Here is a 15,355-nt window from a genome sequence, read left to right as displayed (position 1 = left end):
GAAGTAAATTCTCACCTGTGTGAAGTCTCTGCTGTATAACAAGATGTGCTTTACATGTAAAATATTTCCCACATTCAGAACATGGAAATGGACTCTCACCTGTGTGACCCCTGATGTGTAACAAGATGTGATTTCCGTGTAAAACATTTCCCACACTCAGAACATGGAAATGGCTTCTCATCTGTGTGAGTTTTCTGATGTCTAACACGACATGATTTTAGTGTAAAACTTTTCCCACACTCAGAGCATGGAAATGGTTTCTCACCTGTGTGACATCTCTGATGTTTAACAAGAGCTGATTTCCGTGTAAAAGATTTCCCACACTCAGAACATGGAAATGGTTTCTCACCTGTGTGACATCTCTGATGTATAACAAGAGCTGATTTCCGTGTAAAACATTTCCCACACTCAGAACATGGAAATGGTTTCTCACCTGTGTGACATCTCTGATGTGTAACAAGAGCTGATTTCCGTGTAAAACATTTCCCACACTCAGAACATGGAAATGGTTTCTCACCTGTGTGACTTCTCTGATGTGTAACAAGAGCTGATTTCCGTCTAAAATATTTCCCACACTCAGTACATGGAAATGGTTTCTCACCTGTGTGACTTCTCTGATGTTTAACAATATCTGATTTCTGTGTAAAACATTTCCCACACTCAGAACATGGAAATGGTTTCTCACCTGTGTGACTTCTCTGATGTCTAACAAGAGCTGATTTCCGTATAAAAGATTTCCCACACTCAGGGCATAGAAATGGTTTCTCACCTGTGTGATTTCTCTTATGTTTAACAAGATCTGATTTCTGTGTAAAACAATTCCCACACTCAGAACATGGAAATGGTTTCTCACCTGTGTGACTTCTCTGATGTGTAACTAAAACTGATTTCCGTGTAAAAGATTTCCCACACTCAGAACATGGAAATGGTTTCTCACCTGTGTGACTTCTCTGATGTGTAACAAGAATTGATTTCTGTGTAAAAGATTTCCCACACTCAGAACATGGAAATGGTTTCTCACCTGTGTGACTTCTCTGGTGTGTAAGATACTGTGATTTATGTGCAAAACATTTCCCACACTCTGAACAGGAAAAGTTTTTGCCACCTGAATCATCAGGAGAACATGTCTCAAAGTTAGAGGGACTAAACAATATTCCTGCAGTATGAAAATCTGAGTTTACATTTTGGGTTTCTCCTTGGAAATCTGGTATAGTGTTGTCATCTTCTATTTTCAAATCAGGAGACAAAACGAGATGTCCCTTAGAGCCATTCCTCCTTTGACACTGATCTGTTGGAAATAAAATATATAATAAACATTACTGTACAGTGAGAAGCACATGTTCATGCTATGAGTTAAATAGGTTTCACTGTGTACTTTCTATTTGCCGAATATAAACACTTTATTAGTTATAAATGTGCAAACAGCAAATAGGTTTCTGTTGAGCAGATGGTTTCTGTTGTTGAGCAGATACAGTTAATTATTGGCTGAATATATAAAACAACCACATTACCAATCAAATTGAACAGACCCAGCAAACAGTCACTGGCCATCACATTGGACAACTCCCCCATAAATGCAGACATCACTGAGTAATAACTCCTGAGCAGACGCATTCCAGATGTATTTAAACTAATTCCCATCCCAGCTCCAATGGGAGGAGACTGGTCAGATCTCTGGGCTGGTAACACACAGTGACATGATGTGAGGGGGAGAGCAGGAGTATAATAGGGGCTGATGGCTCCTGGTGTATGAGATACACCAGAGAGTGTGGGGAGGAGACTGGTCAGATCTCTGGGATGGTAACACACAGTGACATGATGTGAGGAGGAGAGCAGGAGTGTAATACGGGCTGATAGATCCTGATGTATGAGATACACCAGAGAGTGTGGGGAGGAGACTGGTCAGATCTCTGGGCTGGTAACACACAGTGACATGATGTGAGGGGGAGAGCAGGAGTATAATAGGGGCTGATGGCTCCTGATGTATGAGATACACCAGAGAGTGTGGGGAGGAGACTGGTCAGATCTCTGGGCTCGTAACACATAGTGACATGATGTGAGGAGAGCAGGAGTATTATAGGGGCTGATGGATCCTGATGTATGAGATACACCAGAGAGTGTGAGGGGGAGACTGGTCAGATCTCTGGACTGGTAACACATAGTGACATGATGTGAGGAGAGGAGTATAATAAGGACTGATGCCGCCTGATGTATGAGATACACCAGTGAGTGTGGGGAGGAGACTGGTCAGATATCTGAGTTGGTAGAAATGTATGTAAGCAAATAATACTGGAAGCAATTGCTTGTGTAGAACTTTTGCAGCTTTCTTACACTATTGAATAACAGCATCGCTCCACTGTAATAATAGAACACGTTATGTTGGGTCCTATGTAATATATATTGCTAGCAGTAGGCTTGAGTTATGTATGAACTTTGAAATGATTACATGATGTTTTGTCGTACTTTATAATGTGATATGATTCATGTCATTAGTTCTGTAATCTTACTATGTAATGGAAAAATTTAAACAGATGCAGAAATGTGGCTCATTTATACGGTTACATGTGTGGCTTGCTGGTTCAAGATATGTCTGCAGGGTTGGAAAACTTTGCCCATTATGGGATCAGCTAAGTGGAACTGGCCATGTACTTCACCATTGATTACTTTTTAAAAAATTGTACACATGCTTATAGATAGCGGAGGTCAGACCTCATCCCATGTTTTTGTAAGCAGGCTACTTATTATATCTTCCAGGAACAATTAACACAGTGACATGATGTGAGGGGGAGAGCAGGAGCATAATAGGGGCTGATGGCTCCTGATGTATGAGATACACCAGAGTGTGGGGAGGAGACTGGTTAGATCTCTGGGCTGGTAACACACAGTGACATGATGTGAGGGGGAGAGCAGGAGCATAATAGGGGCTGATGGCTCCTGATGTATGAGATACACCAGAGAGTGTGGGGACGAGACTGGTCAGATCTCTGGGATGGTAACACACAGTGACATGTGAGAGGGGAGCGCAGGAGTATAATAGGGGCTGATTGCTCCTGATGTATGAGATACACCATAGAGTGTGGGGAGGAGACTGGTCAGATCTCTGGGCTGGTAACACACAGTGACAAGATGTGAGGGGGAGAGCAGGAGTATAATAGGGGCCGATGGCTCCTGATGTATGAGCTACACCATAGAGTGTGGGGAGGAGACTGGTCAGATCTCTGGGCTGGTAACAGACAGTAGTGAGAAAACATAGTAGTAGTGAGATATCAGGAGATGATATTTAACTGATCTGCACTGGAATGACCAAATTTGCATGGGAGTAAATAGAGATCTGGAATTCTGGAAGCCTGATAGATTGTCTTAGATCATATGTTTATCTAATAGGAAAAACTTCAAACCAATCCAAGTGTATAATGGCTGCCTGTTCCAGAACAGCTGACAGAATGTTTGCAAACCAGGAGATAAAACCTACAACTAACAGCACCATATGTGCTATTATTACCAAGACTTTGGAATATCCGTCTCTGTAGTGGCCACGTGGTTTTACAGACACCCAATATGGATGATCCAAGCCTTCAATAGCCATAGAGCTAGGAAGTCATCACACCATAATATTGTTCTATCAGTGTGTTAAAGGTGTCAAAATATAGGTGATTATTGTAAATGGAAATGATTAGCGGTTACACCTCTTAAGAAAAGAGGGGATATTCTCAAAAGAATTTAAGCAACTTTAAGAAAAACAAGAAGGCAAGTTGGTTGGTAATTACTGATTTTATTTTAAAATTGCCGGTCATGCCTATATATATTGCTACATAATTATACAAAAGATTAAAAATTAGATAATAAAAAATATTCAACTGCTTCTAACACATTCCATTAATCCAATGCAAACTACAGTGCACAATACACAAGTTAGTAGGAAACCAAGGTCAGCGATGAACTGAATCTTGCATACAAAGCTATAAGAAACTAGCCATATATTCCGGCATTACATCAATTCACTAGTTCACTGCTGAGGCTTTTCTCACGCTCGGACTGGACAAATCCTACGTTTGTTTTTTTAGGAGTCTTTGACCGTTCAGAATTAACTTGTTCATACCGCCTCACATGATCTAGAAAATCTACCCACAGTGGCCAACGTGTTTTTTTACCAATAAATACTTTGTGGCTTTTGCTTAAGCATTAATCCTACTCTCAGGATTTGCTACAACACAATCTTTCTTTTTACTTGGTTGAATGAAACTGTGTAGGAATAAGGCATTCAGTACCATTTTGAAAGTTACAGAACGTTCCACATTTTGAGTGCACCCTGTGTTTGTTCATGGCAATAAACGGGTGTGCCCCTGAGAGTGTGGGTGCCAGGAAGCAGAATGGCCATATTAGAGCCTCCCCCATCTTTGGCTCTATTAGTGTTTATGCAGTGCAGGGTGATATCGGATAATCACCAATCAATAACCATGCAGAGCCAAAACATTTTAAAGAGGATAATCCCCCTCCTCTGTGGGTGCCAGGATTGAGGGAGATACTGATAATTATGATTATATTTGAGATGGGAGAAACCCTTGTCACGTAAGGCAGTGGAGTAACACTTGTAGCTGCTGGAGGGGATACATGTTCATGGATACAACCACTGGTCTCATTTTTGGCTCCAGCCACTTGGTGGATAGTTATTGTACATGTCAACATAGAACTAGTTCCTGGCTGTGAGTAGTTGATGACCATTTAGTACATCACAGCTGTGGTAAAGGGTAAAATAACAGCACTCCGATGTGTGGTGTTTGAGGGATATACTGTATTTCTGGTTTTTAAAAAAAAAAAAAAAACACTCAATAAATTTGTGATTTTTTGTTTTAGTTTGGTTGTGTATGATGTACTTTTTTTTCCTCTTATAATTTGGACTTTGCAAAAATGTCTTCATCTAGGAAAGATACCTGGAGACAGGTCCAACTCTTGTTAATCAAACGTGCCCCAATGTATAGAAAAACAGGAATCGCCCCAGGAAACCTCCCAACTGCCTGTATATCGGGAGTCTGAAGCATTTAACTGTTGGATAACAAGGCCGACCGTCATGTCCTGTGTCTCATGTCATCTTATCACCATATCATATGGCCAAGTCCAAAAGAGATAATGAGAAAGGTTCTTATCTACTAAGGAGATAAAGAATCTGTTACATGACAAGAAATTTGTTGGATCCACGAGAAGTAATTTACCAGATGATAAACTAATACAACACAGATCATTTGCTTGCACACAAATACACCTATATATTAGCTTAGTGCATACCTCCCAACATGGGGACATGCAAAATCAGGACCATAGAATGCCCACTCTCAATCCACTATGTCACAAGTGTATGTTTTATTCATGAGAATTTATGTCTATACAAAAAATAGTTTTCAATTGAATTGTTCCTGGAAAATATAATAAGTAGCCTGCTAAAAAAAAACATGGATGAGGTCTGACCTCCGCTATGTATAAGCATGTGTACAATTTTTTCAAAAGTTTTGAACCACATAATCATGGGTGAAGAACACGGCCGGATCCACTGAGCTGATCTCATAATGTTCAAAGTTTTGCACCCCTGCAGACATATCTTAAACTAGCAAGCCACGCGTGTATAAATGGACCACATTTCCACATCTTTTTAAATTATTCCATGACATAGTAAGACTACAGAACTAATTACATGAATCATATCACATTATAAAGTATGAGAAAACATGTAATAATTTCAAAGTTCATACATAATTACTCCTGCCCATTGCTAGCAATATATATTACATAGGACCCAACATAACGTGTTCTATTATTACATTGGAGTGCTGCCGTTATTCAATAGTGTAAGAAAACTGCAATAAGTTCCACACAAGCAATTGCTTGCAGTATTATTTGCTTACATACATTTCAACTAAGTCTATGAGCGCTAATTACATAATAACATGTTAATATACTGGGGCAGATTAAACTAGTTGCAGAACGTGCTGGGACCTGTTGTGGAGGCTTCTGTCTATTACCCATAATGGTCAGATTCTACTTGTAGTCTAGGGAGGTGCGAGCACAATTTTCCTAAAGTAATGGGTAACAAAAAAAATAAAATGCAGATAGCTGCTCTCAGTAAATTTAATCTGCCCCACTGTGTGATTAAAGCTTTGAAGTGCAATCAAACACTCACTGATGTCAATATAACTTTGGATCTATACTCTGTAAATATATATACCTATTATCATTTACATGAATATCAATAGCTACAATATTTGGGATTATTGCAACCCTGTTTCAAATACTTCAGCTCAAGGAAATGGCTTCTCACCTGTGCAATTTGTCTGATGTTTAGCAAGGTTTAACTTACGTGTAAAACATTTCCCACACAGAGCAGGAAAATTATTTTTCTCCTGTGTGAAGTCTCTGATGTGTAACAAGAACCGATTTGTGTGTAAAACATTTCCCACAATCAGAGCATGGAAATGGTTTCTCTCCTGTGTGACGTCGCTGATGTGTAACAAGAACCGATTTGTGTGTAAAACATTTTCCACACTCAGAGCATGGAAATGGTTTCTCACCTGTGTGCTTTTTGTGATGACTATTAAGTTGTGATTTGGTTGTAAAACATTTCCCACACTCAGAGCAAGCAAATGGCTTTTCACCTGTGTGAATTCTCCGATGTCCAACAAGATGTGATTTATATGTGAAACATTTCCCGCACTCATAACACTGAAAGGGTTTCTCACCTGTGTGAACCATCTGGTGTTCGACAAGATGTGAGATGTATGTAAAACATTTCCCACACTCAGAGCATGGAAATAGTTTTTCTCCTGTGTGACTTCTCTGATGTTCAATAAGACCTGATTTATGTTTGAACCACTTTTGACACTCAGAACATGCAAATGGCTTCTCACCTGTGTGACTTTTCTGATGTTTAACAAGAGATGCTCTCTGTGTAAAACGTTTCCCGCACTCAGAACATAGAAATGGCCTTTCGCCTGTGTGGCTTCTCTGATGTGTAACAAGAACTGATTTGTGTGTAAAACATTTTCCACACTCAGAACATGGAAATGGCCTCTCACCTGTGTGACTTCTCTGATGTCGGATAAGAACTTTTTTATGTGTAAAACATTTCCCACACTCAGAACATGGAAATGGTTTCTCACCTGTGTGACTTTTTTGATGTGTAACAAGAGATGATTTCTGTGTAAAACATTTCCCACACTCGGAACATGTAAATGGTTTCTCACCTGTGTGAGTTCTCTTATGTACAATAAGATCTGATTTGTGTGTAAAACATTTCCCACACTCAGAACAAGAAAATATTATATCACCTCCATGAACTGTACTATGTGCAGCAATATCTGCTGTATCAGGGGAACATTCCTCATGCTCAGTGGGATCAGACAGATCTGGATGTACATTTAGGGTAATGGGGTTTTCTCCTGGAGAATCTTGCTTGATGTTTTCTTGTATATTAGAATCTGGAGACATGAGATATCGCTTCCGGACATTCTTGCTTGTGCATCCATCTGTTGGATACAAAATAAATGTACTAAAAATTTTTTTTTATGGTAGAGGCAATAATCGCATGTTTTCCCTCACACCTCTTTAGGGTTCGATGCTTGCTGATCCAATATGCAATCCTGAAATGCCACATGACTTTGAATGGAATTCCCCCAACACTATAGCATGTTTCCCATATTTTGTAGTTAAGTACATTTGTACTGTACTCAAATAGACATTGGACCATATCTTCATTTCCTGTATCTGTTTATGTCCCCCATAGAAACTGTATCACAATGCAGCAAGGTCTGTTATACAGCAAAGAGGTCCCTATTTTTCCACTAGTTTATTGTACGACTTTTACATGTTTAGACAAGTAACATTTACCTCAGCCAATCATTGCGATCTAACCTGAATAAGGCCCAAAGTCTTGGAGAGAAATAAAGTGGAAGGAGATAAAGAACCAATCACTTCCTGTCATTTTTCAAACACAGCCTGTAAAGTGATCAGCTGATTGGCTGATACGCTATCTCTGTCCTAAGCTTAGTACATAGTACTAGTACAAAATACTTTTTACTTTAAAGTTTGGGTTGTCTCTACTTTTATGAGATGTTATTCCAACAGGAGCATGGACTTCTGGGTAATGCCACTTATGTAGCAGACTGTTACCTTCATATCCTTATACACTAAGTTGTTAGAGCGCGGCGCAGGCTTGTACCGACACATATCATAAGCACACAGCCTGTTTCATCATGACTGGAGTTTTCTGTGCAGTGCTATATTCTGTTCCTCATATGAAATGCTAGATAGACACCACAGGAAGTGAGAGAGCATCCAGCCCTGTCTGCTACTGAAGCAAATGGGTATTTGTCCTAAAATAGGAGAGAACACTAACAACATGAAAGAGCTTCAAATTCCGAAGCTCTACACGCTGAACAGATGACCAGAAGAAAACCACCTTCCCGGTTACTTATCTTATGTCTACAGATTCAGTGGCTCAAAGGGCGACTCTTGTGATGCTTGAAGAATCATATTAAAGTAGTGCAGGACCACCAGAGGAAATCAAGGAGATTGTACATGAAGAACCCCATGTGGTAATGCTTGAACCTACACAGCAGCGGATCGTTTTGCAGGTCCAGGCTGTATAAGGTGATTGGGATGCTGCATTGTGCCTTAGATTCTAGTCACGGCAGTTGCAATCCATTCACTCATCAAGGAGCTTTCTGCAGGGCTTGCTCTCATTGGTCCCTCATTGGTTAATTTACAGCCAGCCCTACACTTCCTGCCGATGATCAATTGCATGACTTCTGGAGTATGTGTGTTTCCTTGCGCTCAGAAGCTTGTGTTTTAGCTGGTCTCACCTTGTCTGCAGTTCAAGATAGCTGTTTCCAGTTTCGTGAACCTGCCTTCCTGATCAGAAGTCGCCCTGGTTTAACCTGCTGTAATTCTACCTGCTTACGTTGTCGCTACTGGTACCAGTAAGAGCAGCGACTTCTGCAGCCGTGGCCTACCTGTCCTCTTACTTTTCTTCTGCAGGCAAAATAGTCAGGTCAGGATTTGGGAGTTGCTGATTAGGTTGGATTGAACCCTGACCTATATAAGGAAGTTCCTGGGAGCACCTCAGTGCAGAGTATAGGCTCCATTACCATACTCCAGCGTTCCTGTGCATATCCTGATTATTGGTTCTGACCTTTTCTTGTCTGTGACTCTGATTCTGCCTGATCCCTGGTTCTGCGTTGATATTTGGTTCTGACCTCGGCTATTCCTTGTGACCTGTTTACGTCTGCCCCCTGGTACCGTTTCATCTGTTTGGTTCTGACCCGGCTAGTCGACTATGCAAGCTTCCTGCACTCCAACCAAGTCTCCCAGCACCTGTAGAGGGAAACCTAACCTGAGGGCCACGACCTGTGTGTCGGACGCAGCCAAGTCCATACCTTCTTGCGAGGGTCCCTGGTGAACACCGCCGGCACATTAGACTACGCGCCTCAGGAATAGGTCTAGCCAATTCCCTGAATACGGGTTGCATCCACAATCCGCCCGAAAGTTGTGACAATCTGTATGGTTCAACAATGGAACATCTCCACAGAAAACTCGAGCACACAGGACTGACATACAGGGACCCTCCGGTGGGACTTCAAGTTAAGGAATGTAGTGGTCAAGCTAACACCCCGCCCCCCCCTTATCTTGCCTCAGACTAAATGCTTTATTAATAGGAGATTTCCAGTCTGAGAATATTAGAAAAACAGGTTCTCTCTCAAAAACACCAGTAACTAAAACACACGTACTGCATATACTATAATGTACTGTAATGTACTATGAGCTCTGCGCCAATAAGACAAATTAAATTACACAATATTTCTTCCACTGTCCTTGTTGGGGGAAGCAAAACCAGTTATTATTCAGATTGTTTCTATAATTAATTTTATGCATTATTACTTCTCTATAGCCATCCTTGGCAAGGAATGCAGCGGCTGTTTCCATATGTGCCCATGTAGGAGGTTCAGAATCACAGCAGCTATATAAGTGTGCACTCTCTGTCTGTAGACACCCGTTTGGATGGGAACAGCTACCTATGAATGGCTTCTTGTTACTATGGATCCAGGACAATACTGTCAGATACCCCTCGGTTATGTAAGAGTTAATAAACACCATAAGTAGAGGAAGGGTGATAATCTAGGAGGTTGATTTAGTTATACAATCACATGCTGGATAAACTTACAATGGTAATAAATGAATGTTATACTGTATATAGTAAAGGGGGTAATAAGGACAAAGGTTTCTCTTACAATTGATACTAAGAGTAAGAGCATTATACTGACAGTCTGTATGAGGTGTCTGAGGCCATTTTGTATTATCACAACTGTATAGGATTAAACACTAAATAAGAGATCTCTCAGTTATTTACACCTCAGCCTTCATCTCGCTTATATCGCCATGATAGACTCCGACATACCCTGGAAGTAGGGATACTGAACTGCAACTGCACAAGGTCTTATTTATTCTCATTGTTTTATTAGTAAATGACTGATACACCTGTATCTAATAGGAGGCGGCTGGTCACAGAGCACTAACACTCAGCATTTTATTATTTGTGTGTCACGTTTCTGTAATAAGTGTTTATTACTCACCTGTGCTAATATCTGTAGGGATTTCTCCCTTTTTACACTGATGATCACCCCTGACATATGTCTCTTCTTCTCCCTCTATATCTTCTGTCTTCACATCAGTCACATACGTCTCTTCTTCTCCCTCTATATCTTCTGCCTTCACATCAGTCACATACGTTTCTTCCTTTGTATCTTCTGCCTTCACATCAGTCACATACATCTCTTCTTCTCCCTCTATATCTTCTGCCTTCATATCAGTCACATATGTCTCTTCTTCTCCCTCTATATCTTCTGCCTTCATATCAGTCACATACGTCTCTTCTTCTCCCTCTACATCTTCTGCCTTCACATCAGTCACATACGTTTCTTCCTTTGTATCTTCTGCCTTCATATCAGTCACATACGTCTCTTCTTCTCCCTCTATATCTTCTGTCTTCATAACAGTCACATACGTCTCTTCTTCTCCCTCTAAAGGTTCAACCTTTATATCAGTCACATATGTCTCTTCTTCTTCCTCTGTATCTTCTACCTTTATATCAGTCACATATTTCTCTTCTCCCTCTATGTCTTCTGCCTTTATATCAGTCACATAGGTCTTTTCTTCTCCCTCCATATCTTCTGCCTTCATATCAGTCATATCTTCACCCTAAATAACCAACAAATCAATAGCATTTAATAGTTATGGTTGAGGAATGAAAACAAATTGAGGTGCGACTTAATATAGATATAAATCCCTACACCCCCCATTCATGTGATGTATTATAACTATAGATATATATGATGTCACTGTGATACTCCTACATCCCTTACCTCCCCAGTCATGTCCTTATATTATTACTATATAAGTGGTGATATCATAGTGACAGTCCCAGATCCCCTCACATCCCCAGTCATGTCTCTGTATTATTACTATAGATATAAGTGATATCACTGTGACACTCCCAGATCCCCTCACCTCCCCAGTCATGTCCCTGTATTATTACGATAGATATAAGTGATGTAACTGTGACACTCCCAGATCCCCTCACCTCCCGTCTCTGTATTATTACTATAGATATAAGTGATGTCACTGTGACACTCCCAGATCCCCTCACCTCCCCAGTCATGTCTCTGTATTACTATAGATATGTGATGTCACTGGGACACTTCGATATCCTCTCACCTCCCCAGTCATGTCTCTATTATTACTATAGATATAAGTGATATCACTGTGACACTCCCAGATCCTCTCACCTCCCCAGTCACGTCCCTGTATTATTACTATAGATATGTGATGTCACTGTGACACTCCCAGATCCCCTCACCTCCCCAGTCATGTCTTTGTATTATTACTATAGATATGTGATGTCACTGTGACACTTCGATATCCTCTCACCTCCCCAGTCATGTCTCTGTATTATTACTATAGATATAAGTGATATCACTGTGACACTCCCAGATCCTCTCACCTCCCCAGTCACGTCCCTGTATTACTAGATATAAGTGATGTCACTGTGACACTCCCAGATCCCCTCACATCCCCAGCCATGTCTCTGTATTATTACTATAGATATAAGTGATGTCACTGTGACACTCCCAGATCCCCTCACCTCCCCAGTCATGTCCCTGTATTATTACTATAGATATAAGTGATGTCACTGTGACACCCCCAGATCCTCTCATCTCCCCAGTCGTGTCTCTGTATTATTACTATAGATATGTGATGTCACTGTGACTCCCAGATCCCCTCACCTCCCCAGTCATGTCTCTGTATTATTACTATAGATATAAGTTATGTCACTGTGACACTCCCAGATCCTCTTAACTCCCCAGTCATGTCCCTGTATTACTATAGATATAAGTGATGTCACTGTGACACTCCCAGATCCCCTCACCTCCCCGGTCATGTCCCTGTGTTATTACTATAGATATAAGTGATGTCACTGTGACACTCCCAGATCTCATCACCTCCCCAGTCATGTCCCTGTATTATTACTATAGATATAAGTGATGTCACTGTGACACTCCCAGATCCCCTCACCTCCCCAGCCATGTCTCTGTATTATTACTATAGATATAAGTGATGTCACTGTGATACTACCAGATCCCCTCACCTCCCCAGTCATGTCCCTGTATTATTACTATAGATATAAGTGATGTCACTGTGACACTCCCAGATCCCCTCATCTCCCCAGTCATGTCTCTGTATTATTACTATAGATATAAGTGATGTCACTGTGACACTCCCAGATCCCCTCACCTCCCCAGTCATATCCCTGTATTACTACTATAGATAAAAGTGATGTCACTGTGAAACTCCCAGATCCCCTCACCTCCCCAGTCATGTCCCTGTATTATTACTATAGATATGTGACATCACTGCGACACTCCCAGATCCCCTCACCTCCCCAGTCATGGCCCTGTATTATTACTATAGATATGTGACATCACTGCGACACTCCCAGATCCCCTCACCTCCCCAGTCATGGCCCTGTATTATTACTATAGATATGTGATGTCACTGTGACACTCCCAGATCCCCTCACCTCCTCAGTCATGTCCCTGTATTATTACTATAGATATAAGTGATGTCACTGTGACACTCCCAGATCCCCTCACCTCCCCAGTCATATCCCTGTATTATTATATAGATATAAGATGGTGTAATGGTTAGCGTTACTGCCTCACAGCACTGAGGTCATGGGTTCGATTCCCACCACGGCCCTAACTGTGCGGAGTTTGTATATTCTCCCTGTGCTTACGTGGGTTTCCTCCGGGTACTCCGGTTTCCTCCCACACTCCAAAAATATACTGGTAGGTTAATTGGCTCCCACCAAAAAATGAACCCTAGTGTGTGCGTGTACATGTGGTAGGGAAAATAGATTGTAAGCTCCACTGGGGCAGGGACTGATGTGAATGTCCAGATCTTCTCTGTAAAGCGCTGCGGAATATGTATGCGATATATAAATAACTGGTAATAAATAATAAATAATTAATAAATATAAGTGATGTCACTGTGAAACGCTCAGATCCCCTCACCTCCCCAGTCATGTCCCTGTATTATTACTATAGATATGTGATGTCACTGTGAAACTCCCAGATCCCCTCACCTCCCCAGTCATGTCCCTGTATTATTACTATAGATATAAGTGATGTCACTGTGACACTCCCAGATCCCCTCACCTCCCCAGTCATGTCCCTATGTTATTACTATAGATATAAGTGATGTCACTGTGACGCTCCCATATCATCTCACCTCCCCAGTCATGTCCCTGTATTATTACTATAGATATAACTGATGTCACTGTGATACTCCCAGATCCCCTCACCTCCCCAGTCATGTCCCTGTATTATTACTATAAATATAAGTGATGTCACTGTGACACTCCCAGGTCCCCTCACCTTTCCAGTCGTGTCCCTGTATTATTACTATAGATATAAGTGATGTCACTGTGACACTCCCTGATCCCCTCACCTCCCCAGTCGTGTCCCTGTATTATTACTATAGATATATGTGATGTCACTGTGACACTCCCAGGTCCCCTCACCTCCCCAGTCATGTCCCTGTATTATTACTAGATATAAGTGATGTCACTGTGACACTCCCAGATTGTCTCACCTCCCCAGTCAGTAGGTACAGGATCTTCAGGATGAGATGAAAGATCCTCTCAGACATGTGACCCCTGTCTGTGTCTCATCCTCACATAACGTCTAATAAAGACCTCACAGCTGGATTATGTAAAAATAAATATAACTACAAAAAAAGCAGAGCACACATGTAACATTTTCAGGTATGAGTGACCAGTAAGTCTCCTCTTTCCTCCTAGCCATAGGTCACAGGTCAGTGTCTGTCACCATAGGCTGCTTCCCCGGTATTAAAATACTTGGACACCATTTTAAGGACCAAACATGCTACTCTCTCTGTATAAAGGACACCACAGGCTGCTCCCCCTGTATAGTAGAACACCATAGACTGCTCCCTCTGGAACAGGACCCCACAGGTCCCCCCTAGATATAGGAATTCACAGGTTGCACCCCCTGTATATAGGCCACCACAGGCCGCTCACCCTGTATATAGCAAACAACAGGCCGCTCTCCCTCTATATAGGACACCACAGGCCACTCCTCCCGTATCTAGGACTCCAAATGCTGCTCCCCCTGTATATAGGACACTACAGGCTTCTCCCCCTGTACATAGGACACCACAGGCTGCTCCCCTTGTACAAAGGACACCACAGGATGCTTCCCCTGTACAAAGGACACCACAGGCTGCTCCCCCTTTATATAGGACACCACAGGCTGCTCCCCCTGTATATAGGACACCACAGGCTGCTCCATCTGTATATAGTGCACCACATGCTGCTCCCCTGTATATAGGCACCACAAGCTGCTCCCCCTGTACCTAGGATACCACAGGCTGCTCCCCCCGTATGTAGGATACCAAGGGCTGCTCCCCCTGTATATAGGCACTGTATATGGGCACCACATGATGCTCCCCCTGTACATAAGGTACCACATGCTGCTCCCGCTGTACATAAGACACCACAGGCTGCTCCCCCTGTACATAAGACACCATTACCTACTGCTCCTCAGCTCCGGAAGGTGCTAGACAAAAGACCGGAAGTCAATTAGACCGCCCAGGTAGAAAAACAGGTGGAACGCACAGGGTGAAAGTGATGGTGGAACGCACTGGGCGGAAGTAATGGTGGAACGCACGAGGCGGAAGTGCTGGTGGAACGCACGGGGCGGAAGTGAAGGTGGAACGCACGGGCGGAAGTGAT

The 15,355-nt window shown here is 42.0% G+C and overlaps 1 protein-coding gene across 1 annotated transcript in view; it reads right to left on the bottom strand.

Moving 5' to 3' along the window:
• LOC148474868 (uncharacterized) overlaps positions 1-15,355 on the bottom strand; it is a 49,501-nt gene continuing 34,146 nt past the window's right edge. The window contains exons 4-5 of the mRNA XM_088458074.1: positions 6,388-7,232; positions 1-1,100 (exon numbers count right to left, since the gene is read on the bottom strand). Coding sequence (XP_088314200.1) covers positions 96-1,100; positions 6,388-7,232 — 1,850 coding nt within the window. The 3' untranslated portion in view covers positions 1-95. The remainder of the gene's footprint in view (positions 1,101-6,387; positions 7,233-15,355) is intronic.

This window comes from Taudactylus pleione, unplaced genomic scaffold (assembly GCF_031769625.1).
Source record: "Taudactylus pleione unplaced genomic scaffold, aTauple2 ptg000804l, whole genome shotgun sequence".
In the NCBI taxonomy this organism is placed as follows: Eukaryota; Metazoa; Chordata; class Amphibia; order Anura; family Myobatrachidae; genus Taudactylus; species Taudactylus pleione.
This window is presented reverse-complemented; position numbering and strand designations above follow the sequence as displayed.